This window comes from Besnoitia besnoiti, chromosome VIII, assembly GCF_002563875.1.
Source record: "Besnoitia besnoiti strain Bb-Ger1 chromosome VIII, whole genome shotgun sequence".
NCBI lineage: Eukaryota > Apicomplexa > Conoidasida > Eucoccidiorida > Sarcocystidae > Besnoitia > Besnoitia besnoiti.
The window spans coordinates 727,072-753,329 of record NC_042363.1 but is presented as its reverse complement, the minus strand read 5'-3'; the positions used below and the strand labels follow the sequence as shown (position 1 = coordinate 753,329).

Genomic DNA, 26,258 nt, shown 5'->3' with positions numbered 1-26,258 from the left:
TTACCGTCTGTGCGCCTTCATTTCGTCGTAAGCTTGATTTAATCGGAACCTGTAATTATTCGCCTACACAAGCGGCAGTCCTACGCAAAGTCCGCCGTCTGCCGTCAGCGTGAGACCAGTTTCCTTCAACCGTCCAAATCCTTTCGTTTCTGGATTCTGAGCGCCAAAGAACAGTACGCTCGAGCGTCAACAGCGGGGCAGTCTCAAACAGAGCGCTCCGAATTTTCCGTTGTTGGCTGGGTGCACCTGGTCAGTTGCAGTTTCTGTCGCTAGGCTTACTCAGGTGTACGTACGATCGTAGGCAACGAATGGCTTTCCGGTTTCTTTAGAGAGTCTCTCTCACCAGCGTATTCCCGGATTCCCTCAGGTCGTCAGGTAACGGAGTTTTACGGTGACGCAAGAGCTAGCTTTTCTTGCGGCTCGCCCTGCTCGTAGGCAGGAAGCAGCAACAAGATGAGCGTCAGGCTGTGAATTCCGGGCAGGACTTTGGGTTCCATCTTCGCTTTTACCGAGTCACCATGCTTCGTCAGAGTCGAAGCAAAGTCACTCCCTCGGCGACAGAGGAGGATGCGTCTGCGCCACATAGGGAGGGCAACGACGCCCAGGGTCCTCATGAAAAATCGTCTTTCGTCGCAGTGCCCTTTAGGGAAGGAGCCAAGCCGAAGGCATCCCCCAGTCCGCGGAAAGCTCCGTCAGAAGCCAGCACAGATGAGGTAGGATTTTTCTTCGCTGACGCGCCTCTTTCCCGTGTCGTCCGTTCGCAGGTGTTCTGTCCGTCAACCTGTATCGAGATCAGTGATACACTGACTCCGCTTGAAAGAGGGCACAGCGACGCGCGCTGCGGAGTGCAGCTCGGTGATGCCCTCGACTGCGCAGGAACCTCCGTATACTCCTGTTCATCGGACGATACATAAGTATCTCTGTATTATTATGCGCGGGTATGTCCGCGTCCGTGTTCAAGCGTGATCCACCATGAGAGTAGTACCTGAATATATATATATATATATATATATATATGCACAGTCATAAAGGAGATGTTACTGTCCAGCAGCGTGAGAATACAGACTCGTCGCCAGCGCCCCAGTCTTTAGAAGACTGCGAAACGTAAATCCGTAAAGGGGGGGAGAGAGGAGGCGGGGGGGGGCTGCATTCAGTGATGTCTACGACGTGTGCATATGCGTCTGCGGAAAAGCGGGGTCTGGTTGCTGCGTGCTCGCCGCCCGCCGACTGTATGATACCCGAAGAAGCTGCTGTGAATGTAACCGTCAAGCGAAGAGGACGTGTGTGTGCACGGGAGTGAATTCTTTGGCGTCATCTTTGGCTGGGTTTACAGGGTGGCGGATGCTGCGTCTGTGGAGTAGGCAAGAAGAGCGAGAAGCGGCGGCTGTGCGGCTGCACGAAGCGCGCCTTCTCGGACTTCATGCAGCAGCGCATGCATGCCTGGCAGCCGGTCCTCTCGCCTCAGCGAATCGTGGGAATTCTGGGCATTGGCGGACTCGTGCTCCTTGCGCTTGGCATCCTCATTCTTGTCACCTCCAATAACATTCTCGAGTGTAAAGTCGACTACACGGACGCAGCGGGCGTCAAGAATTACATCAAGGTACGCATTCGGGGTCTCCATGCCGGACGAAAGAGTTAGAAGGGGAGAAGGGTGGAGAGCAGCGGGAAGAGGCAGGAACAGAATAGGAAAGGCCTGCCCCAACCTGCTGCGTCGTACAATGCCGGAGTGGTTGCATGGACGCGGATTTCGATCGCGAGTCCCTGCGCAGAGTCTTCGCGTGTGTTGTGTGAATGTGTGCAGGGACACGCAAGTATGTATATCATGTGCATGTATGTATATATATATATATATATATATGAAAAGGTGTCGGGTACGTGGATTCCATGAAATTCGTACAGCTCGTATGTCAAGACGCGTGCTCTTGTTATATAGACGTATTATCGCGCACTCCTCTCCTTTCTGCGGCTGCCCCGGTTTTTCACAGGTCGACTCGCGAGACTGCACGGACACGAGTGTGACCGAGCTCACTGGAACTCTGTACTTTTTCTACGAACTGACGAACTTTTATCAAAATCACCGTCGCTACCTGAAGTCTCGCTCTGATTCGCAGCTGCAGGTAAGATCGGCTCTTGCGGAGGTAACGTGGTGCTGAGGCAGAGGAGAGAGTTGTGCCGCGTTCGGATTCCTGCGTGTCTTTTCAAGACCTTTACCGGGTCGGGGGTGTCGTGTCGCGCAACAAAGACTCCAAAGTTTTGCCTGCTTCGCTTGCGCTGTCGTGTCTCTGCAGTCCATTCGGAAACCACCCCATCCGAGCGACCCTTTGGCGCGCTCACAAATCGTGTGTGGATGTAATGTATCTGCTGTTCGTCGTCAAGAGACGTTTGTGAAGTGGATTAGAGGGTCTCGAGGCACCCAAGATACACGTATTCAGCGCAGAGGCTATCCAGCGTCCTGTTCAAGGGGTCGCATGGCTCTCGTGTGGTCGCACGCTCTCCGCTGCGCTCGTCTTGCGCGTGCCCCCCCGCCCCCCCTACCCGTGGCTCCTGTGGCCTGAGAGCGATAGGAGCTGTTTCTTCGCGAGAAGCTTCTCTTGGCTTAGCGGCGCGTGCTTTCCTCGTTTGTTTGCCACGTGTGCGGCTGCGTTTCGCAGGGGAAAGTGTACACGGAGGCGAGCGAAGTCAAGACGGCATGCGATCCACGGTACCTCGCCGACGACGGGCGCGTACTCGACCCCTGCGGGCTGAACGCGCTTTCCGTCTTCACGGATTCCTTCTCGCTGCACCGGAAGCGCGAGAACGATGCATACGACCTGATACCGCTCGATGAGAGCCGCGAAACCATTTGCTGGCATTTTGACCTGAACTCGAGATTCAAAAACCCGAGTCCGGAAGAAAGGAAGCGCTACGAGAAGTCCGTCGACTTCTGGCTCTTCGAGCCGGAAATGCGAAAGGCACTTCACATGGATATACCAGGTGCGGCAGCAGCGGCCGCCGCGCCGTCTTCTCCGGGCCGCCAGGCCTCTGCTCGCTTATGGACATCTCGCGACCGCAGAAATGACTTCGCCGCGTAGCATCTTCTGGCACCTTGCTCCTGGCGATCTGAGCCCCAGTGTCTATCGCCGCGTCTAAAAAGGAAAAGATGGAAATTTCGTGCAAGTAGGGTGTGTAGCAGTGGCGTCGACCGCGCGTGCGCCCCTCTGTCCATTCTGAGTTGGCGTCAGTGGATGCGTGAAGCGGTTCTTAGACATTTGCAATTCTGTGTCGGTCTCTATATGTGCGTCTGCGTTGGCAGGCGTTTCGTGGCTGGGCGCGGTCAGGCAGCGAGCGGCCTCTTCGGATCGGGAGTTTTGTCTCAGGCGTATTCTTCATTTTTGCCTTCGGTGAATGTGTGGTGTGTGCTCGGCAGGCGTCGGCGAGGGCGTGGAAAACAGTCACTTCATCGTCTGGATGAGGGAGGCGGCGCTACCGACCTTCAGGAAGGTCTACGGAAAAATCGAAGAGACTCCGCTGAAGCTCCCCATCTACGTGAACATCGAGGGAGACACGTACGACGTGAGATCCTTCGGAGGTCAGTGCGGCGCGTCAGCACAAGAAGAATGGCGAACTCGCTCGCAGGGCACGCAAGCAGGCAAATTTGTATATGTAGGGTAATGCTCATGTGCCTCTATCGTCTCTCTGCGTGTGGAGGTCTGCATCTGTTTCCTCTTCTGTATAAAAGGACGGCAGACACCCCGTCGATGTGAGTAGCTGGTGAGGGCGCAGGAAGGGGGACCGGCGGGTGTCCGTGGGTCTTCGTCGTCTTCGCTGCAGACGTCAAAACATTCAGGGCACGCACGCGCGTGTCTGGTTGTCTGTGGTATGCGTTTGTTGCACAGGAAGGAAGTACGTCGTCATCTCGCAGGCATCCTGGCTGGGAGGAAGGAATTCTTTTCTCGGTATCGCGTACCTGGTGGTGGCCTGCGTGTGTCTGGTCGTTTGCCTTATCCTCCTGTACGCGCAGATGCGCAACCCGCGGCACATGGGAGACATTTTGTGGCTTCGGAAGGCGCTCTACGGCGATGCATGAGAGGAAAGCACTGCGTTGGGGAGCGAGACGGGAGAGAGGCGGTCAGATACAGGGACAGTTGAGCACAATTGAGGCGGAAAGCCGCAGGCGTTGGAGGCTTTCTGCGTGTCTGCACTCTGAACGCGGAGAAGGAGCGAGAGACAGACGGGTGGAGGATGCACTCTGCCCCCCTCGACACCGTCCCAGCATCCGTGCCAGCGCCGTGTTCCGAGTTTCTGCTCGCGACTTTGCAGGCCGGACACCTGAATTTGGGTTTGTTTGAAAGCCACACGGAAAAGGTTTTGTGGCGTCCACAAACAGCTGCTTTCGAGCGGACAAGATATGTGGATTTGCTGGAAAGTCCAGTAAACGATCTATTTGAATTTCGGTGGCAAACCCGTTTTTTCCAGATATGCTCGCGCCTGTTTCCCCACGGCACTGCTCGAGTAAACGAAGTCAAAAGGGAGCGAGCTCTGGATTGTTTTGTTTGTGAGGCATCCAGCCTCGAGGATCCGTTCAGAAGACAGTATCTCCAAGCTGTGTACTTCTCAGGTGACAAGGCTAAGGTGGAGTGCGTGCATCATCCGTATTTGCTTTGTTGTCCGCGTAGCGACCACTGTGATGTCTTCCTATGCTTCCTTGTGTACATGAGTTTGCACTTTTCTAAGATTTTGATCTAAAGCGACTTGCATTGCCGTCGGGCGCCTCCGACGCTCTTAACGCAGCTCGGGCTACGAAGCACAACCAAGTTCTTTCCGTAAAACGATTTCCAAACACTAATTTATAGTGCGGAATGCCCCTTCGATTTCCATGCAGCCCGAAGCATTGATTCATGACCTTCTTGCTTCCTATAGAATGAACTCGTGCAGCCTAACTTGGCGATTGCAGCGAGTCTGTCGTACTAGTCACCTTGCTTCCTCCTCTCTGTTCATCGTGACACAGCCCTGCCTGGGTGGAGCGCACTCATGACCAGCGTTGCTGCTGCCGATATGCCAGCGGTGTGGTTGGCGAACAGGAGATTCCACGCTACCCCGGTAGTACGAGGGGTTTCAGAGGCCATCTTTTCTTTTCTGATCGTACTAGCATTCGCGCACTAGAATCCTCGCGATCTTAAGATGAGTGTGAGCAAGAATTCATAGATTGCGCCTCGAATGCAACCGATGGGGAATAACCTTACTGCAGTTGAGTACTGAAATCCAACAATTCGAGCTATCCTAACCTACGTCATCAAGCATGCAATACTAGTCAGATAACAGCTCACCTATGCTGTTTGTTGCCCTTACTGAAATGGGATTCCTAGGTTTGAATAAACTACCTTTTTCTGGGGGGTGATGGTGTACCGTGGTCAGTGCATTTCTATGGCGATAATGTACCTCCTTAGCGCAGCAGACTGGATAGCCGTCGGCAGGGAGCCGCACGCATTATCGCGCCACATTAGCAAATGAGCACCTGATTACGAGGTTTTACGGTCGCTGGGAACGGCGGCTGATGTTACAGCACTTTTGATCTTTAAGAAAATTTTTAAAACAACTTTCTTTATTAATATTAAATATTAAAAAAACGCGTACGCGTTTATCAATGCGGGAATAGCCTAGCGCTAAATAATGGGAGGAAGCACTCGTACGACCACATTCGTTGCCGTGCGACACCACGAGCCGGCAGGCGTTACCAGGAAATGCAGGCAGAGTGGTAAAGTTCCCTGCCTCGTGCTGACTTCATCTCTGTCTTAGAGCGGGGTGATGACTCGACCCCCACGTTATGCCTGTATCTGATGTTCGTCTATTTCTATTCGCCACGTTCTCTACAGTTGGCGCATTTCGACTCGAAAGGGAAGACGTCACATACGTCACTTCAGAGGGCGTCGCATCCGGCGTGTTTTGTCATCTTTAGCCGCCTGGTGCTGCCCTCCCACTGCGCCAATTTCTTGAGTTGATCTCCCAAGGAGCCCAGCGCTGACGCCGCGCCCTTGTTTACCATCCCCCGCACCACCAGCAGCCTCTGCCGTCGAAGCTCTGCTCGCAGGTATTACACCCAGGGTCTTGCCCCTAAAAGCAGAACCGGAAGGTGGCTTTGAGGCGGCGATGCGTGTCTGCCAGCTTTACTGTTTTGCATTTGCTGTGAATCAAGGCAGCCAGCCAGCTAAAACTGCATGCGCTTGTCAATGCGGTTGGACGCCACAGGAGCCATGTGCACGGATGGCGTCTTGCCTTGTCTATGGGAAACTCTGTGGGTTCTCAATTCAGTGATCGTTGATGGGCCACCTCCACGAGTCACGTATTTGCAGCGGTGGGAGACGCACCACTTATCCAGGTCTCTGACCTCTTGACAAGCTTCCTGAGCACAGGGTCCATATTGGTGATCACACACCAGTCTCTGCCCTACAGTCGAAGCAGTCGACCGATCCATGAGTTAACTCAAGCCAGAGGTATGCGCTTAAATTGGGTCAAGTGGCTGGGTGTTGTGGCAAAAACCTTCCAGAGAGAGAGAAGGTCGAGGTTAAGGCTGCCTGCACGACTCGCTCGGATAAATACGGTAAAGTGGCCTTGGCATAGCTCCAGATGAAAGTATGCGCGATGACATGTTCACACTATTTTTGATCATATGTACAATAGAGCACGCGGGTACTCTTTACGGTATCCATGCCAGTAACTAGGTGTAAACCAAAAGCGAGTAGTGTCTAATGTTATGATGCACCCTCTCGAAGGCTATCTCACCAAAGAGGGACGATGCATAGAGTTTGGCAGCAAACGTCTGTCTATGCGTACCTGGTGCTCCTTTTCCCGCTGTGCTTGTTGGTATGTTCGTAGAGTCGGTCCTGTCAAGTTGCGAAGGGTATTCGTAACTGCAGATCCAGTGCAAGCAGCAAGACGTTGGAACTGTATGGAACTGTTTCCCAGTAACAACGGCAAATAAGGCATCCATAGCGGCTTCGGAAAAGCAACGTCGCGCGTACAATGGTGACCGTGTCATATAGACGAGCGCTGTGGTCTTGGCGTGTGTACGGCCATCGCGTTGGCATTTATTGGAGGGCACACAGTATTCTGCATGCTCTGTCCGGCCCCTGTGGAGGTGTGAGGCAGTTTTGTCTAAGCCCCACTTTACTGGCCCGTACCTGCTCCACGTCTCTCACGGTTGCATGCGGAAAGGCTGAAACGGCTGCAGACGGTGTAGGAGAAGGCGCACGGACTGTGTGATTCACTGATTGACTCTAGGCGCTGTACTTCGGTCTTCTGTCACGACGCTTGTGTCCCACCTCTTTCTCTAGCTCACACAGGGCGATCGCAGGCAACAGTCCGCAGGTATAGTGGCACCTTGGCTGAAAAAGTTTCTTCGTTTTCTCGGCGTAGTCGAATCCACTCTCCAAAAGGGGAATCGGGGGAGAAAACTCCTGTTCACAATCGAAGGACCGGGTTTCCGAGAATCGAGCGCCGCTCTGTGGCTCGGGGCTGAAGGAGTGGTTGGCCGTGTATTCGGTGAAGAGTCACACTCTATGTGAAAGAGTCACTGAATGCAGGGCATGGCCTCAACGATCACAAGCGAACAGTACGGTAATTCGCCTCGTGTCCTCATATATAACTGTGGAAAAGAGTGCACTATGTGTTAATGGATGCGTCGTCGTCGTAGCAGCCCAACGAGGCAAAACCAGGAAAAAGCAACAATCTCTCGCAATAGAAAGTTTCTCCGCGATATGCATTGATGGTGTCCGGATCACGACCACGAAGACGCGCGATGCAGCGGATCTGGAGGAGAACATATCCGCTCATATCCACGGCACGGGGGGCTTGATTGCTGTCCGGGTGACTCGCGAGGAGTCTGGTGTCGGCAGCAAGGTGGTAACTACACGTGCCACTTTTTTTTCTAAACAGGTGTGGTGCCATAATGCTCTGGTTGTCGACGGCGCGGTTTTAAGCGGAAAGCTTCTTTCCAGTTTGATGTGGGATCACAACGCACCTCTCGCTCTGCGGCCGAACTCTTTTTCCACGCATCTATTCCCCGATCTGGCCCCAGCCAGCTCGGGAAACGTTCGTTTGGTTCTGCGAACAACTCATAAGACGCTTCGATCGGCAGTAAGGTCAGTTCAACCGACGGTGGGGCATGTGCAAAACGCCAGCGCGTTTTGCGTTCCGAACAACGTCATGAACCAGAGGGTCGTGACAACGGTGTACGATTTCTGTGTACGGTCCATCGCCATTCCGCGCTGTGTCTGTTTCTGCCGTTGTGTCACCGACAACAGCAGCTAAGATTTCTTCAGACTTTCGGAGTCCTGAGAAGTCCTCGTTTCGGCCTTCCCTTCGATATAGCAGAAATGGCAGGTCGTAAGCCACTTGAGGAACACCAATTGAGAGCATGTCGCTGTGATAGTACTGCGAGAAGCTCCAAGTGATCGGGGCCGCCAGTATTTTTTCAGTGCTATTTCCTGTGCTTCTTGTACGCACTGTACGAACTGTCAACCTAGACGGCTCCGCTCTACATTTCACTGAGCACTGATAGATCACCTCTTTTGTTGGTGTGCTTCAATGATGCGAGGCGCAGGGACATGCTTCTTCCCCGATAATGTAACTCTGAAAGACGGAGAACCTGCCGCTCCTGCGTCTCACACAAGTTGACAAGGCTTCTCGCCGTTTTTAGAGACTCATGTGCCCCTGTGCTCTCCTCGGAGACAGTGAAGCCAAGCGACCGCTTCCTGAGGGTGTTGTGTCTCTGCCCCACGCGCCAAACCCATAACGCATCAATTAAGAGCACTGCTGAGTATTGTGGGCTGTCAGTGGCAATCCACATATCAGCTGCTGGCAAAGGTAAAGATAACTGATGTCCGAAACTCACCGGCGAACTGAGCCGCCTCCCTCAGCCATGGCTCGCTCCGCTTGCATGTCATATTGCCGGGTCAGGCCGGAAGTGCAGAACCAGCCCGGTAAAAACTGTGGATTTTATCCTTGGTCATTGGCTGCTCGGGCCGTGTCGATTCAGTGGCATGAAAGAATGCGCCAGTAGAAAATATTCACACGCCAGCTGTGTCTCTGTCCGCGGTGCGCACTACGAGAGGTTGCGGCCCTTGAGTCTAGACGCCGTGAGACCACGGTCCTCGCTCGGGCTGGCTGCTACAGCGGCGTCATATTCATCAGCGCTTGCCTGCACACTTGCTTCCCAACATGGTGTGGGGCAGTGTCCCCACCAGTGCATACTTAAAAGCGTTGCACCGTCCCGAGCCAGCGACAAGAAGCGCGTGAAAGCCATTTGGGAATAAGGGCCGTCCTTGGACACGGTAAGAGAGGATGATAACGCTTGCATCCCAGCTACGTTTCGAACATGCCCTAGACGGACAATACGAAATCCCGGGCTAGGAGGCAGCGTAGAGGTGCAAGCCTGCTGTACGGATGAGCGGGTTCGTGAATCAAGGACTCTGCGGGCGTCAAAATCTTCAGCTGTGTCCTGGCGCTGGGACGGCATAGCAGCAGCTGCCTACAGACCGGGAGCTCTACCCAGCTGACTTTTAGTAGACCACTATAAATGTTCTATTTAATATGGTCATGAATAGCGCAAAAGAACTTGGAACCAGTGAACACATGCCCTCGAGATCTAAACCACTACTCCAGCTTGCAGGAAAAAACTTAGCGTGTGCGGTGTATCTCCATATATCCCCCTATAGCGAAAGGAGCGCGGATTCAAAATCTGTTCTCTCGGCCAGTGAGAACCGTAGTATACGGGTGCACGATATAATTCCAGGGTCACCCATCTCTGCAGCAGGACAGCGTGAGACTGCCGCTTTGGCCGGGCGTCCTCCGACGGGGCGAGCGGGCGTTGCCGCACCTCTCCGCCAAGCAACGAGCCGTGCGACATGAGTTGTCCATTACCCTAAGTCATCTCGGAAAGCGCTCGCCCCAACCATGGATCTAGTGAACGGCGAAAGACTCTCCTTATTGTTTGCAGTGCGCAGACATTGTGGGAACCCCAAAATTCACACGGCTCTGCAGCGAGGCCTTTGAAACTTTTCCGTAAAGCGGGCGGAAGCACGCGCTGCATCTGTATCTTCTTTCCGGCGACACTTATCCATCAGCCGCGTGATTCTGCGTCTTTGACATTTATTGATACACGAAAGCCACATGGAGCGCGGATTGGCCAGAATATCCTGAAATCAGGATAATTCTTTTGAACATGGGGGGACTATCATCGACAGAGCGCACACAAACCGACGCCGGCATCAAACTTAAATTCCACGTTCCAAGCCCGGTTGGCGGCTCTCACTTTATCCTTGATGCGTAAAAAAACCTGACACCCCCGGGAGACGAAAAACAGCAGAGTGCGAGACGCTTCAATCGAGAACGAACTTCGGCGCGTTTCTTCAGACCCGCACGTTCAATCCTGAAAGCAGCTAGTATGTCATTCTGAATTTTGCAAGCAGTTCGGTGTCGGCAGCAACAGTCTGAGTCTCAGTCCAGAACTTTGGCAAAAGCGGCAATGAACTTATCCACTGTTTCACGCCGGCTGTTGTAACCCATGAGGCCGACGCGCCAGACCTTGCCCGCAAGGTCGCCGATTCCATTTCCGATTTCTATTTGCTCTTCCTCCAGTAACTTCTTCGCAAGGGCTTTTCCGTCGATGCCATCTGGAATGCGCACGGTAGTCAGAGTAGGCGCCCTCCAGGGTTTCTCTACATGCATTGTCAAGCCCAGCTTCTCAAGCTCCGACCACAAGTACTCTGCGTTCTCAGCGTGGCGTTGCCAGCAGGCCGACATCCCTTCCTCCGCGATTACACGGAGAGCCTCACGCAAGCCATAGTAGCACGCCATCGATGCGGTATGGTGGTACTGACGTGCGGGACCCCAGTATTTCTCCAAGAGGGTAAGATCCAAATACCAGTTCGCGACCTTTCCACGGCGCGCACGCATCTTTTCGAGAGCGCGGGGCCCGACGGTGAGAGGCGAAGCTCCGGGACTCGCGCTTAATCCTTTCTGACTGCAGCTGTAAGCAAGATCCACTCCCCATGCATCGAGATGGATAGGAACGCCTCCCAGACTGGTCACGGTATCAAGGAGCAGCAGCGAATCATACTCACGGCACAACGCGCCAATTCCTTCCATGGGTTGCACGACACCAGTAGACGTCTCCACGTGAACCATCGCGAGAACCCGGGGTCTGTGCTTCTCAAGAGCTTCGCGAATTTCCTGGCAGGTGAAAACCTGGCCCCAAGGCTTGTTGATGACTCGGACGTCTGCGCCGTAGCGCTCAGCCATGTCGACCAAACGGTTGCCGAAGTACCCACACACAGCAACAAGAACGACGTCGTTTCTTTCCACAGTGTTAGCAACGCAGGCCTCCATCGCGGCAGAGCCCGTTCCGCTGATGCAGATGGTTGTTTCATTAGTCGTTTGCCACACGTACCGCAACAGAGCCTGGATTTCCTGCATAACCTCGATGAACGCTGGATCTAGGTAGCCAACAGCCGGTGACCCCATGGCACGCAGCACTTCAGGGTATGAACCCGAGGGTCCCGGACCAAGAAGAAGCCGCTTGGGGACGCACAACGGCTTAAGTGCAGGCTTAAGCTGCTCATTGACTTTGATAGTCTCTTCCATTGTCATGGATAAGACCTCGGCAAGGGCAGCTAAGACAGTAGAGGGCCCCAAGTTTCGTATTTGTATAGTAAATAGCCGCGCGCTTCCTGTCGAGCACCAACAAAGAAACCTTGGAGTTTTCAGCAGCGACAGTGGGCTATGCGAGGCCCGACAAAAACGGCGTGAATCAAAAAACAAAAAGGACCCGACTGGTCACTTGCGCGAGACTTTCTGCGTGCATGCGCAAGGGCTGCCGCAGACGACCCTACGCAGCCCCAGCGACCGCGGCCACTGCGCGCGCGAACGGCAAGCGCGAGCCCGTCTGTCTCTGGTCCGCGGCACTGCCGAATGCAGGACGAGAGACGGGTCCAAACAGCGTTGCTGATTGTCATAGGAAAAGAAATCACTTCAATTGAAGCCAGAACACCTCGTTTTTAACGGTCCCACACAAAATCCATACATTCTTTCCCGGATTGTGCGTCGAGACAGTGCATCTGATCGGAAGACAGCAGCCCTGCAGCAGAGCTGCGTAGGCTAATGGAGCTTCAGGAGTTCAAAGAGTCCTGCACTTGGTTCGAAGCGCAAGTCACAGCAACAAGTTTCAGTGAACGGGGATCCTTGCGCCTAACATTTGGTCGTTGCACAGGGACAGGGCCGCCGCGGGACAGCCAACGCGGGGACTGCGGGGGGGGAGCCTTTAGATTCGAGCGTGGTGATACTGCAGGAATACACATTATTCAATCAAAGGCGCTAAGAGATGTGTGTATACAGCCATCTGGTAATGTGCAGATGAGTTACGAGAAAGAGCGTCGAGTTCAGTCCCTGGATCCTCGGTGTGTGCGCCGACGGATTTCTGCCGACTTGACGCCAGCGCAGCTGGTGTCAGGTGCCTCGCTGACGACCCTCTAAAAGTCTCTAGGCGATGGTTCGAAAGCGAGGGGGTCGACTGGTTATGCGACGGGTTCCTTGACTTTTTTTTTCTGTCTGGGTTTGCCGGGATTCGGCTGCGCTCGAGACTTCTTGGCGCCACCGTCGCGGGCCTTCTTCAGATTGCCTTTTCCACTATCCTTGGTGTTGTTTGTCTGATTCTTCCCTCGTCTGGAAGTATCTTGAATCTGGTTGGCTTGCATTTTCACTGGCGTGTTCATTGCTGCCTGACACTTGACCAACGCACGCAGAGCTGACGAGCTGTGAGTGCAGTACCCAGCTCCAAGGGGGAGACGTTGGAGCGCAGCATAAAACTGACACCCGGACTTTTTCTGTTGCTGAAAGACGAGCTGCTGTGCCATAAAAATGAGTGACTACGCGAACGGCATATTTCTTGCCGAGAAGGGCACGCAAATAAGAGTGGTGAAGGAGGGGAGGGCATTAGCACGCGAGAATCTCTCCATGTGTGAGCAAGCCAGACGAGAAAGAGAATGCCTTCGTGACAGAAGTCGTGGGCGTTGAGGAAACAGCTTTCGACTTCGATAGAATCCATCCCTGTTGCCGATGCGGAATGCAGCACACGACCACTCGTTTCGCTGCTAGCCCCTACTTTCGCGTGATCAAGCCGAAGAAGCTTTTCGACGGCCGCTTCAGTGTGCAGTTTCTCTCGAAGATCCTAGAAATTGCAAAAAACAAGAGATACATCTCTCACCGTGTCGCGCCTTCCTCCACATGCTGTGGGCCCAAAGAAGTTCTCAGGCGCCGATGAGGGCTCCCTTCGTTTCGCCCGCCCGGAATAGGAAGTACGAGAAGCGTGAAAGCAGCACAGCCTTTGCTCACCCGCCGTTGCCGTTTGCCGGCTCAGGCAATTGCGCAGACTCGCCAGGCAGCAGGAAGTGAAATGCGTATCTTCTAACCCCATGTCGTGTAAAAAATGCCCCGACGGCGAGTCTATATTGGTATTGCTTCTCTCCATATATATATATATATATATATATGTAAACTACGTGTATATGTGTTTCATACGCTGCATATCGGCATGTTGACGCCTTTATGGAAGATAGATCTGTACAGTTTATGCACAGATTGCAGGTAAAGCAATACAGTATCTGCTCGGGCTCAACCCGAGGCCGGACAGGTAAGCCGCGCGTGGCGTTGATTCCGTCAAAAGTCACTATAATCGGGACTGTTATGGCTTTCGTCGGATCTCTCGCCGCCCGAGAGTGCAGTGTCCGATGAGATGTATCCAGTTGGAGTTCGATGCCCCCGCTACGGCCCATTGAAGCAGGTCGAGCGAGAAAGCACCCTGCAATGCGCGCTTGTTCAACTCATTGAAGCATGAGGAGCTCACCGGCACAACTTGGCGAAGTTTTTCTCTAGTTGCCTCCACCTGAGCTGTACCCTGTGCAACAAGCAGAACGCGCGTCATGGCGTGGCAGCGGCTGTGTTGAAGGCCCGAGACCTAAAAACGGGACGCAGGGAACATCACTGCTTGGCTGCCCTCATTGTCGCTGTAGGGGTTTCCTTGCCACGCTTAGTTAGCATTGGACTGCTACGAGTTAGTTTTGGGGCGCAATCCACGATTTTGGTTCGGTAGAACCCTGATCCCTAAACCCACCCGTTCGTTAGCGATTCCAAAAACTCGTCCCGCACATTGGCGTTACTTCTCTATATAGTTATTTTGAAGAGCCGAAGTGCAGCCACGCAGACAGGACATTGCAAGCACTGAAGAGCCCCACCTGCAACTTCGCGCGTAGCCTCTTGGCCTGCTTTGCGTTTCTGATGATCGACCTCCACAGCGCCTCCCGGTCTGCGAGGACGCAGTTCCTCTCGGCGGCGTTACCAGAAACGTTAGGGTGAGTTGCGGCGGCACACATTTCCCGAAAGAATTGCTCATGAGGCGGCCGAGAAAGCGGGTTACGGAAGGCAAAAAACCTAAACTCAAATGGTTTTTGGTAATCATGGATCCCGCCGGCTGACCGCGTGCCTGCAGCCTGGAAGTACTCCCGCACCATCGTAATGCACGTCTTCTGATGGCTGACAGCAGCTGCAGAAAAAGACAGAGAGAAAACAAAGCGGCCTCAATCTCCGTTAAACTGGGCACAGATCCTTCAAAGCGTAAGCACCAGCTGTGCCTGACGCGGCGAAACGATCTTGTTACGATGCCAGAGGCCCCAACCGAAGCTGGATCGTGGAAAAAAACTGGTGTGTTCAACAGCGACTTAGCATAGAGTGTCAGGGCAGAATGCCCGTCGTTACCACGTCGCTGAGACAACAGTAACAAAAGCAGTGCATTATTGCCTCCAGGCGTCAGCGAGGGAGCTCGATATAACAAGGGACACCGCAGGGTCTCAGTAAATGCCCACTCGGCCCATTTAACGGTGTGCTTCATCTCTTCGAATACTTCAACCTGACTTCACACACGCACGCTTATATATCTAATGCAGTATCTAGTATAAATATACATGGGAATACCTGTGCGAATCCACGCCAGAGCGATGCGCAGGACGTCAGCTTACACGGTGGAGTGTGCGCTATCAGATAGAGGACGTCTGGCCTCATGAGAAGCGCTTTCCGCAGGCCTTCTACCAGGTCTGTGCAGCCTTCACTTTGCTTGGATTTCGTCAGGCCGCTAATGAATTTGTATGTAGCGGTAACTGTTCGTGCGTCGACTCGGGAGGGCATCGTAACGAAGCATGCATCGACCTGAAGTTACACCACGCAACTCGGCAAGGCAGTACTGAGGGAGAGTCTGCTACCCTGCAGCGCTCTGAGGGCAGCCTTTTTCCACCTGTGAATGAAGCACGTGTCAGTGTGAAGACAGTGGGACATTTCCGCGTGAATCATTAAGGCGCCAGACAGCTGAGAGAAGAGAGGGGAGAGACGCACAAAAACGTGCTTCAAACCAGCAGGTCTGGTGCTGGGACTCATCTGCTCCCATACGCTCCTCCACACGAAGACGGCGATAGACAGACTACCCGCATGACAACCGACGACACACAGAGGGGGGACGGACTGAGCTGTAAAGACAGAGATACGAGGGACTATACTGACTCGAGGAATGCGAATGACAAGGTTGCCGACGGGGTGGAGGCGCCAACAGAAGACTCACTTCGACAAGGTTTCACAAGATGTAAGCACACACTGGTGCGAACAGGAAAAGAATAGTTGACCGGATGCTGTTTAGTTTGTCGTTGGGTGTCGTGGTTAGTAGCAGCCGGAAGGTGGCTGACAGGGCACGGAGTACTTGCGAAACGCGAAAAACAACTTTCTCGGCCTCGAGCAAAGCCCGCTGTAACTGATGAATTCTTGTGCATTTGTTTCGTGCGTGTACCCTGACTGGCAAGTGTCTCTACTTCGTGTACGTGCATCTGCACAAGTCTGTCTGAATCACCTTATTACCCATTTTAATGATATTGATGACTGCGTGCTGCTTCAGCATAGTCTCCTGCATGAACTTGGTGAGCTCCTCGCGGATGTCGGGGAGGTAAACAGCCGTATCACTGGCCAGGTCGACAACGACAACGTAGCGCATCTTTGCCGCGCGCATTCCTCCCTCGTTCGGCATCACGCAGGGCGCGCTGCCAGTCGGTTGTTCTCGAAGACGTTGGTCACGTTCGCTTCTTGGCGGTTTCTCGGCGTGGGAATGAAGACCACAGGCTACCGCCGCGCCGCTCCGACTTCCGTCTTCCCCTGCAAGGCCTCCGTGTGGGGATTCAGATGGAACGAAGAACTCAGGAAACTCCGGTGGCGCAAGCAAAGGCTTTTCAACTTCTGTGAACGCCTCCTCTAGAACCTTCTCGACCTGCTTCAGTTTGGCCTCAGTGGCTTTTCTCTGCCCGAGTCTCTTGGTTGTTTGCTTGAATGCGGCTGTTTTCAACGTAAGGTCTTGCAGAAGCCCCATCTTCCGGTTCGTCGTTTCGCATATTTGCTTCTCCACGGCAGACGCATTCTTCATGAGCTCGGAACCCTTTATCTTTCTCACAGGAATGCCGCCGCCGCAGGGGTCTTTCTGGGGGAGAACGCCCGACATGGATCCAGAAAATTCCGGCCTTGTCGATCCACTGACTGAACTGCCGAGAGGCAGCGGGGGCACAAGCACCGCCACTGCCACTCCGGCGACAGCGAGACTCACGTCGCTCGGGGGTTGCCTCGAGATGGATGATGCTCCTTCAGTATTTCCCGTGCCCGTGTTCTGCGGCATCCATCCTCGGTGCCTTCGAGCCTGAATATTCACCGCGGGGTTCTGAAGCGAAGAACTGATGGTGCTTGTGCGAGAGCGGCGTTGCCAACCAACTGCATCGTGATAGGCGTCTGCTTTCCGCGCTACAGGGGGCCAGCTCCGCGCCGATGGAGCTGCACTCAATTCCCTCCTGTGTATGAAAGAGGGGAAACTACGCACGACTTCTGGATTGTCAGTTTCAGGCGCCCTGGGTGTGCGCAGCCGCCCCGCGCTTGGCCTCGAGAGCGTTGTCGTACTGCTGTCTCTACTCTGCGGACGCCTTTCTGCCTCTTTGCTTCGCGGTGATCCTCCAGAGCCTGCATTCCGCGCTGACGGCATCGAAGCAAGGCCGGCATGCGCAATGCCATATTGGTTCAAGGCCTGCCCGAGGGGGCATACGCCATACGTTGAGAAATACTTCAAATATGCGGCTACTTTGGCATCCTTGATGAGTTCCGGGGGCAGTGGCGGGGTGCGTGCAGCATCACAGACCGTGATATGCACGGCGGGGGACGAATTCGGGGCTGGTTTCTTCTTCGAAGACTGTAATCGCCCTCTCAAAAGGGCTTCACCTCTGATTTGAGGAACCGGAGTGACCTGCGGCTGTCTAGATTTCGTGACCCCCGCCTGCTTCTGCGCCGTGAGAAGGTGAATCCTTCCTGGCAAGAAACGAAATCAGAGCGAAAAGAAGCCCTTCACTGCGAGCGAATCCACATCGGAATTCGGTGCACGGTGCTTGCTTCTGTTTTCCCCTCTCCGCCCCGACGGGTGTCCAGGACGAGAACGCCAACACATCCATGGGCCAGTATACCCGTGCGGTCCCATGCACTCGATAATCTGCTCCTGGTGCCTATCTGCGACAAGGGAGGCAGTCCTAAACTTAATCCATGAACAGCTCCACCGAGGGAACAGTTTCTGGAACAGCGCAGTAGTACATAGCGTGGTTCACTCTTTCTAGGCCGCGAGCGGATGTAAAGACCCAACCTCACTTCGATCCCTTCTCTGTCTTAGAGAAATGAGCTAGCCAGTCGATTCCCTGTGGTACTTCAGTAATGTGTCGTACACAGGTGTTAAACAGCGCATGCTCTGGTACGCCACGGTACAATGGACTACCGTAGCATTATCAAACGACACAGTGCCACAGTCCTAGAAGGAAGGCGTGCGGCCATCATCCTGGAATACGCGCGAGGAGAATGACGGAATCTGCAACTGCGTACATAGGGCTGCTTATGTATATATATATATATATACGCACCCCTCAGTGACTTCACTCCCTAATAACGCGGCAGTGGCAAAAATCAGTCACGCTCGAGCATGCCCCCAAAATTGTATCTCACTTTGAGTGTCCTCTTCGATGTAGTACAGCTCATTCGTCCTAAATCCGCGAGGCACCGAGGCGCGCTGAGTGCCGATGTGGGTCGTCTCCTGTTTCTTCATTGTTGTTGCTCTGCTTCACATTTCCCCCGAGAGCGGCTCTTCGCAACGCTGGAAGTGCTGAGAGAAGGCCTGTCTCTAGTCCTATAGAGGACTGAAAAAAACAATGGAACCTTCTGTAGGAAGATGTGCACTTGCAAAGAGCTGCCGCGAGATACCCTAACCTATAATCGTCGACCAAATCTCTGCAACCACACACAGCAGGCCCTCTGGGACCTATCGGTGTTGACATGACGAAAACACCGATCGGCTTGGCCGTGCCAGCCCGACGATGGCAACGAGCTCACGCCGCAACCTGTTTGAAGCGCCTGCTTCGGCGCATTGTGACGGGCTCTTTGTCCCCTAAATCGCTACTTCCCAGTTCTGCTTGTGAGGTCAAGCAGTGATTCCGTTTTTGCCGTTTATAGGGTTGTGTGTTTGGTCGTGCAACGGGCTACCATGTGGGGAAAGGCTACAGGGTGCCCGCCACATCGCAAACGTCAAACTCAACAGCGGACGACACCTACGGATGTGGTACAGATCGAAAGTTGGTACTGCTGCTAGTCCTTTGCTGACCTCTGGGTTCTGAAGACAGGGCAAGTTGCAGATGTGAATGAATAACTTTCAGACCGTGGGAGGCTTTAGCCCCACATCTGCCACGCGGCCTACCGGCTTGCTTGCTGGAAGGCCTAATTGTGGCCTCGAGACGATTCTCTGCTTCAGCCGCCGTTTGCCTATATGGTGAGCCCCAGCAGCGTGATTTGCATTCCATACACAGATACGGACTTCAAAAAATAGCGTGCTACAGAAAATCCGTGAGTTTCCGAGCTTTCGAGCCGTGAGTTCAGCCGCCGCCCAATACCCACGCATGCCTTCTCATCACACGCCTGTTCTGTACAGCCCTGCTACGGAAGGCTATTCATGCATTGCCCCGTGCAGTCGTTGCGGCTAATTGACCTTTTAACGGTGCCAGACGCAACAAATGCAATTTGGCCAGTGGCTGTAGAGAGGGAAAACGTAGATACGCCGAAAAAAAAACAAGCAGGAGGCAGACCGCAAACGCCTGACCACACACATCAGATGTTGTGTGAGACACCTCGGACAGCGAAGCTAGCTGAATAAATACCCACATACCAACCAAATCAATATCTGATATATATATCTGATGATATCAGTATCATAAAGATGGTCGTACATAGGCGAATTGACGACGCCGCTTGAACTTTGTAGCCTCTCCCAGAAACCTTTTCGCGCAGTAGCCTAAGTCTTTCCTCACGTGTGTAAAATAACTCAGTCCGAGCCTGGAGGGAACCGTGTCACTGTATGAGCAGTGCCCTGGATGGCACCACGGGTAAACTGTTCCATGCACCACAGCGTGTACGAAGCACAAAGTTGCCGGTGATTTTCCCTGTGTGCCATGGAGACTCCCCGTCGTCCACTGTACATAAAAAACACTAAGAACAAAACGGGCAAGTGAAAAACAAGCCCGACCAATGCAATCCTCTGTGGCTACTTCGTTCGCAAAGCAAGTCAGTGGCTAAAGCACAGCTCACTGTTCTCCTGCAGAGGTTATGGCGTGCTGATAGTACTCAACCACGCTTGTCTCTGGAAGGTAACAGTTGTGGTTGACAAACAGCTCGGGAGGAGGCACGGATCTGCACTTGAGTGCCTTGTTCTCCTTGATCCATTTCTGGATTTTTCCAAGGTTGACGACGTGGTTCGTGACAACCATCTTCTGAATCATCTGCGGGATCATGCCTCCAAGGTCTGGCTGGCTGATTGCGGCCACCTAAGTCGAGAGAACCAGAAAAACGATCTCTAATGAAATACGGTCGTGGGTAAATGGGCTGCTTTACAGGGCAAGTGCTGCCTGCAGTTGTCCGAGTTTCTGATTCCACCACCGGATATCCAGGATTTAGTCTCCTATACGCACACTTAGCGACATACGAAACGTTATCTCCCTTCCCGGTCGTAGGCTTCCACCGCCCTTCACTATTTACCGATGGTCCCAACCAGCGATTCTTCTTTCCTCGATCATCTCTGAGTACCAGCTTTTTATGTGCATGACATAGTAGACTCATCACATCAGATGCTGAAATCCCTACCACTTTCGGACGGCCGAGCCCCCACAGTTTTGTCGTTTCACGCACAGCGGTTTTCTTCCCTCAACAGAAACGACTCACGACTGTCCAAAGTCGAGATGTGCACTACGTTTATTTACCTTGACAGAGCCATCTGAATGCTTTGTGATGTCGTAGCCGACGATATAGCAATGCGCGCGAACAAGTCCGTTGCTTTTGCCAGGAATGCCCATGCGGCACAGCGTGTCCGCATCGAGGGCTTCCTCTGACGGAGTGCAGCCTGAAAGCGCAGCGGTGCGGCACAACTCACACCTTTTTTTCAGTTTGCTCTCTTGCTTGGGGAAGGAATGCCACAGAACAAGTACCATTACAGCGGATTTTTCGAATGTGACAGATGAATATGTAGAAGTCCTTCGTGCTTTGTCAGTCTGTTCGGTGGTTGCAGCAGCTAAGCAAGTTAGCCGATGCAAGACGCATCACCCCTCGATACATTCGGGATACCTGCAATGATAATGCGGTCGCCGCCCTCGTAGTGACGATCGAAGCCGTTGATGATGAATTCTCGCCCCGGGAGTCCCATCATTCCATTGAAAACCTGGTAGGACAAGACGCTGGTATTGTGCCGGCGAAGAATAGTTCCATCTCGAAACATCGAATCATACAGGCCACGGTTCTCTGTGTTTCTCAAGAACTGGAAAATATCATCCACAGTGATAGGATCCGTCTCAGTCTCCGCCTCCTCCGCCGTCACAAACGTGTATTCGCCTTTGAGCACCACCGGGAGAGACTTGTCCAGTTTCTTCTGAGTGATCTGAGAGAAGACGACATCGCATACACAAGAGCCTTCCTCGAGAACTCAGTGCGAATCAATCAGATTCATTCTGGCTGTTTTAAACCTCTTAGCACAAGACTCTATATGAGCTCAAGAAGTCCTAGCTCCAGGACCCGATGAAAAGTGCGTTTGGCGACGCGCCATGTAGGCTAGCTCCAAGTCCCTCACGACGTCGTAAAGGACCTCTTTTGTGGCTTGCCACATAACAAGTTGACTGTGGAGTCAAAGTGAGTGGATATTTTGTTTCTCACCTTTACGCCGTCCGTGCAGCCGTACGGAGACCATCCTTCAGTGTCGTCGAAGATCTTCACAGCCATGTCAACCGCCGCCAGTGCCTGCACAACAGACAGCTGAGCTGCATTCGACTTAAGAGAACCGTGGGACACACTTCACGCGGCACGTTCCGCTCTGTTGGCTCAATAGTTGAGCGCATCTGTCGCTTAGGAGTTATGCAGGGGGGATGATGATGAAATGGAGTCGGCTTTGTATATCGCCACGAGGGAGCTTTTCGTCAGGTAGTCGTGAACAATCACGAATACCCCTCAGAACAGACCCATCGACTAATGTTGATTGCATCCCATCCCGCACTTTTCGGGTGATCGGATAATCACACAATCCAGCAAACAAGCGACATGCACAAGTCCGGAGTTTTCTACGCAACGCGAACGATCAAATGCAGTTGACAGCTATTAACCGATAGGGACGACAACTTAGAAACCGGGTGCGCACCAGGGCTGACGTTTACGGTTACGTAATATATGGATTCCTGTTCTCTCTCATCTTAACAGCGAGATAAAACTACTACTCAGATGCTAGTCTAATCAGTAGCATCGTACTTGGTGTATTCGCTGACTTCCCTGAGAAATTTTCCGAGAAAAGGCTTGTGCAAGAATGTCAGATACCGTTCGCTGCGCAAGCGTGACACACTCTATACATACGTACTTCCTTCTCGAGACGGGATCTGAGGGTCTCCTCTTCCGCCGGCTCGTGCACTGGAGGATAGAAATTTTCGCCGAAGATTGCAGGGGCGATTTGCACATTGGCTGCGGTGACAACCTCGTTAACTTTCTGGAGCTTGCGCTCAGCGTCCAGCATCTTGCGGATCCAGACCAAACCTAGCTCCTTGTCGGCGTCCGCCATCCCATTGACCCCGCCTGCCTTCTCCGCTCCATTGCGCGAACCACGCAAAAAGGACAGCATTTTTCTTCACTAGGGAAACAAACTTTGTCTTACCGGAGAGGAGAGAGCACGCAAGTGCCAAAAAGGACTGACGCACTTAGCAGATGCAAAGACACCAGGAAACGGAACTCTTTATGGGTAGTCACAGAACTCGTACTCGTTTTGGGTTTTCACGTACAGAGCACAGAAGCGAACGGTTCTCAAACCATCCTTATGAGTTTTTGAGGGAGCGGTGAACAGCCAGCCCTAATACCTCGCCTCTGCAAAAGCCGAATGACGTCAGTGATGAAGCACCCTGGATTTGAGGCCCCCCGAAACTAGAAGTCCACTGGTGACAGCAAGGTAGTGAGGGAGAAACCAGAGCAGGTGACGGCCCAAAAATGCATAACCACGAGCCTCAGGCTCTGATTTGCGAATCAGGCTCCACGGGCTCATCGAAGCCAAAAACCATTTTTGATTCCCTTACGCACCCCTGTTTTTCGTATCACGTCTTCAGCGTCCGGACAGGGTTGGTGTCCTTTCTCCCTTCACTCGAGGAAAACCTGTTGTTTCTTTCCTGCTGGAACCGCATGGTATGGCATTGTGTTCCCTCCTCAACCTTCAACAAAACGCACTGCGTAAAAAACCAGAGATACAGACGAGATACGTAGTCCGCGCACCACGTTCTTTAAAACCCGAGTTGACTCCGCTGCGTTCTGTGCCTGCGTGAAGCACGAGTATCTGCTTCTCGCAGAACGAGACAGACAACCACCCACTCGTGCGAAGGAACAGCGTCTGCGCCGCGAGCGGTGCACAACGATTTGGCTCCCCTCAACCGGAGCCTATGCCGGCAGCATGAGCTCAGAATACCTGACCTGCGGTCCAAGGAGAGGGGAGAAGCATCCCATGAAAGCTGACGTGTGCGCCGTTCTGTAAACTCTGCGCTACCTCTGGTCGCTATGCCGTGGTGCTGGCCGATTTCAGCGTTGATATCTCCTTCTCACACTGGAAAACAAGCTATACAGCAGATTCTGGCGCTGAGAAAAATGCGCTCGAGCTGCTTCGTCTGGCTTTCTGCTCCGAAGCTGAACCTGCAGCGCTCCGCTTTCGCAGCCGACGCCACAAGAGGAGTGACCGTCTAGAAATAACCGCGCACTCAGCGGACATTTGCACTCGTTGCGAAAGCAGCTTCTATTAGCAAGAAACAAGCAGCCGTCTGGAAGAACAGGATCCTTTCTGACTAAAGCTTCACACCGCTTGGGCGGCCAAACAACGCTGTCACACTCCGTGGTTGTCTGTCATAGGCTGGGAAGTAAGTCAAGCGTGGTGTAGATACACGGAAGCACGAAGATTCTCGAGCTTGGCAAAAAGACACGTTGATCAGTTGCTGAATACCTTCGTGGTTCAATCTCCGCCTTCCCGTCTAAGGAAGCAGCGTACCCTAGGAGTGCGACCCCAGAGCCAGAGCCCGCCGGCCTAACCACAGACTTCTTGGTGTAAATGTCTACCTATAATCTCAAGTTGACAAAGCTTCGTGCAAAAAAAGGGCGCACCGTGGAGCATTCAACTGTGCTCGTGCCTGTATCGTTTTTGCTCCGTGCGCCAGGTGAATCCCCGTCCGGCTGCGCAAAGCAGGCGTGACTTGTTCAGACATTCCTCATTGAGTGTGTTTGTTTGTCAACACGACGCACGCGAGACACAGAAACTGGATTGTTCATTAACAAAATGCTAGAGCCCCTGGGTTCTAGACCACACGCCTCTCAATTTTTCGATAAATCTCCGCCCCGGCTTCCGCAACTACGCTTGCTGCTCTTCAGCTTGGAGCTCCTGGGCTTTCTGGATAAGGGCTGTCACTTCTTCGTTGGTCAGCATGCGCTGAATCAGGCGAGACTCGTCTGCCGGGTCCTTCTTGATGATGGCGATTTCGAGCTTGTCTGCACTCGGGGCTGCGGAGTCCATGGTTTTGTTCAACACCTTCGCAGCCAGCAGAAGCGCGCCATCGACATCCAAGTCCTCTTTCCACTCCTGAGCGCACGTAGCACAGAGTCGGAAACGCATGCTGCAACTCAGCCAGCTACCACGAGACGCTGAGTCGCATCCGCATCACGCACACACAGCGCGAATATGCGCGCTTCCCTTTGCGTGCGCGCTTTCGGAGTTGTCGGGTCTCACCTGCTTCAGAATCGTCTGCGCGGACTGGTTGTTCACGCCAATCGCCGTCGCCTTCCATCCTGAATAATTCCCCGAGGGATCCGTGTGGTAGAGCTGGAAACCGTGGTGCCGATCCCAACCCGCAAAGAGGAAGCTGACGCCGAAGGGACGCAGGCCACCGAACTGCGTGTAGGACTGCACAGAGAGAGAAAAGGAAAAAAAACGCGCAAAAATTGAAACAGCATACAAGCGCCGCGGCAATCCGCCCTGGGGCGACTTCCAGGCGCAGAAGCGTAGACACACTCACTCTCGTCAAACCCACAGACACACAGCCAAAAACCAGCACATATATATATATATATATATATATATATATATATATATATATATATGTATTTGTATGTTTTCTGCCTGCCCTGCGAGGGAAGCGAGGCTGGAGCCTGCCTTGCCCTTCTCTGCCGCTCCACACCTGTTTGACGTCACAGATCTGCAGGACGAGCTGCTCCAGCGGCTGCGGCTCGTCGTACGCGTAGAGGTAGCGCTGGCCAATGAGCCGCGCCTGGCTGATGAGGATGTTCGCGTCCGCAGTCAGTCCTGCGACGGCGCACATCACGTGATCATCGACCTGCAGAAATCACATCAAGCTATCCACAGGCACAGCATATCGACAGGCCCCCGGGCAGACCGCCTGCGAGACGCTACACAATCTGCAAAGAGACTCACGAAGAAGACGTGGAGCGATTCTCTGGGAAGGAGTGAGGAACCAAGATTCGGCACGAAGCCGCGCGACCCGTCACGCGACGGAAGTCGCAGACGCGGGTCCGCAGAGATTGCCGCCACCACGGCAAGGGTGCCTGGAAGAAACAACGCGCGCTTGCGGCTCGACGCCCGCGACCCAACAGAGGAAGCGGCAGCACGGAGAGCAGACGCGACTCCCGAGCGAAACAAACGAGAGCGACACGAAGAAGACTGAAAGACGAGCAAGAGGAGCACGATACCCCACGGAGGCACGCAGCGACGCTTAGAAAGAGCCAATGGAAGGGCGAGAGAAGATAGAAGACGACGAAGCCCGCGGCAACGAAAGAAACAGAGTGAGCGACGCCATACAGAATTTAAACAGAGGAAGTAGAAACGAGAACTAGAGCGCATACGATGCCACAGAACAGGGGAGAGAGGAGGTGGGTGAGGACGCCAGAGAAGTTAACAGGCAAAGAGAGCAGGGACGAGCAGAGCGGGGATGCGCCTTTACCTTGTAGATCTTTTCCTTCGTTCTGCCCTGGTCAAGGAGCTTGGAGGTGATCATTTTATCAGCCGCCAAGACAACGCCGTCCTTCGCGAGGATGCCCAAAGTCGACGAGGCGTTGTTGATGGCCTCCAGGGCGTACTCGACCTGGTAAAGTCGCCCCTCGGGCGAGAACGTCGTCGTCCGCGAATCGTACCGGCGCGCCATCTCGTAGCTTAGCACGAAACAGAGAAACGTTGCGCTGATCTACCGCACAGAATACCTGACTATCGGGTCACGTCCCTACAATACGAATGCTTGAACGCAAGCTTGGAAGACAGGGGGAAGCAGCTCGTCTGTTGCTACGGCGACTGGAAGACCTTCACTCGGCGGCGGATGGGGGCAGACGCAGCTGTCGGAGGAGCCTGTTCAAATAGGAAGTGGAAAGAGGAGGCGGTGGAGAACAGAGGAAGAAGGTGGCCCGAAACAGAGAGAAAACGAAGGCGACAACAGGACGAAAAAGGGAAACAGACGGCTCAAAAAAGGAAAGCTCGGCGGGCGGGGGGACAAGGAGAGGGGGAGCACGGACGAAAGTCGACTGTATGTACTCCGAAAGGCACAGCTTCCTCAGCCGAGAAAAGAACGAGAGAACGG

General features: G+C 53.5%; 5 protein-coding genes across 5 annotated transcripts; 1 reads left to right on the top strand and 4 right to left on the bottom strand.

The window, feature by feature from the left end:
- Window positions 1-518: 518 nt before the first annotated feature.
- BESB_082370 (LEM3 (ligand-effect modulator 3) family / CDC50 family protein) lies at window positions 519-4,066 on the top strand (the record flags this gene model as incomplete). The annotated part of the gene is made up of 6 exons (XM_029366587.1): window positions 519-713; window positions 1,334-1,600; window positions 1,986-2,117; window positions 2,652-2,973; window positions 3,407-3,568; window positions 3,876-4,066. The coding sequence occupies 6 exons, from the start codon at window positions 519-521 to the stop codon at window positions 4,064-4,066; spliced, it is 1,269 nt and encodes a 422-aa protein (XP_029217047.1).
- Window positions 4,067-10,473: 6,407 nt separating this feature from the next.
- BESB_082360 (alanine-glyoxylate aminotransferase) lies at window positions 10,474-11,619 on the bottom strand (the record flags this gene model as incomplete). The annotated part of the gene is made up of 1 exon (XM_029366586.1): window positions 10,474-11,619. One exon carries the CDS (start codon window positions 11,617-11,619, stop codon window positions 10,474-10,476), a length of 1,146 nt encoding a protein of 381 aa, XP_029217046.1.
- A 929-nt stretch (window positions 11,620-12,548) lies between these two features.
- On the bottom strand, window positions 12,549-18,184 carry BESB_082350 (uncharacterized protein; the record flags this gene model as incomplete). The annotated part of the gene is made up of 6 exons (XM_029366585.1): window positions 12,549-12,786; window positions 13,136-13,201; window positions 14,506-14,572; window positions 15,045-15,231; window positions 15,920-17,406; window positions 18,085-18,184. 6 exons carry the CDS (start codon window positions 18,182-18,184, stop codon window positions 12,549-12,551), a joined length of 2,145 nt encoding a protein of 714 aa, XP_029217045.1.
- Window positions 18,185-19,709: 1,525 nt separating this feature from the next.
- BESB_082340 (uncharacterized protein) lies at window positions 19,710-22,273 on the bottom strand (the record flags this gene model as incomplete). The annotated part of the gene is made up of 5 exons (XM_029366584.1): window positions 19,710-19,949; window positions 20,382-20,521; window positions 20,743-21,052; window positions 21,325-21,408; window positions 22,016-22,273. The coding sequence occupies 5 exons, from the start codon at window positions 22,271-22,273 to the stop codon at window positions 19,710-19,712; spliced, it is 1,032 nt and encodes a 343-aa protein (XP_029217044.1).
- Window positions 22,274-24,028: 1,755 nt separating this feature from the next.
- BESB_082330 (putative proteasome subunit alpha type) lies at window positions 24,029-25,832 on the bottom strand (the record flags this gene model as incomplete). The annotated part of the gene is made up of 4 exons (XM_029366583.1): window positions 24,029-24,256; window positions 24,404-24,577; window positions 24,852-25,007; window positions 25,632-25,832. 4 exons carry the CDS (start codon window positions 25,830-25,832, stop codon window positions 24,029-24,031), a joined length of 759 nt encoding a protein of 252 aa, XP_029217043.1.
- Window positions 25,833-26,258: the final 426 nt, after the last annotated feature.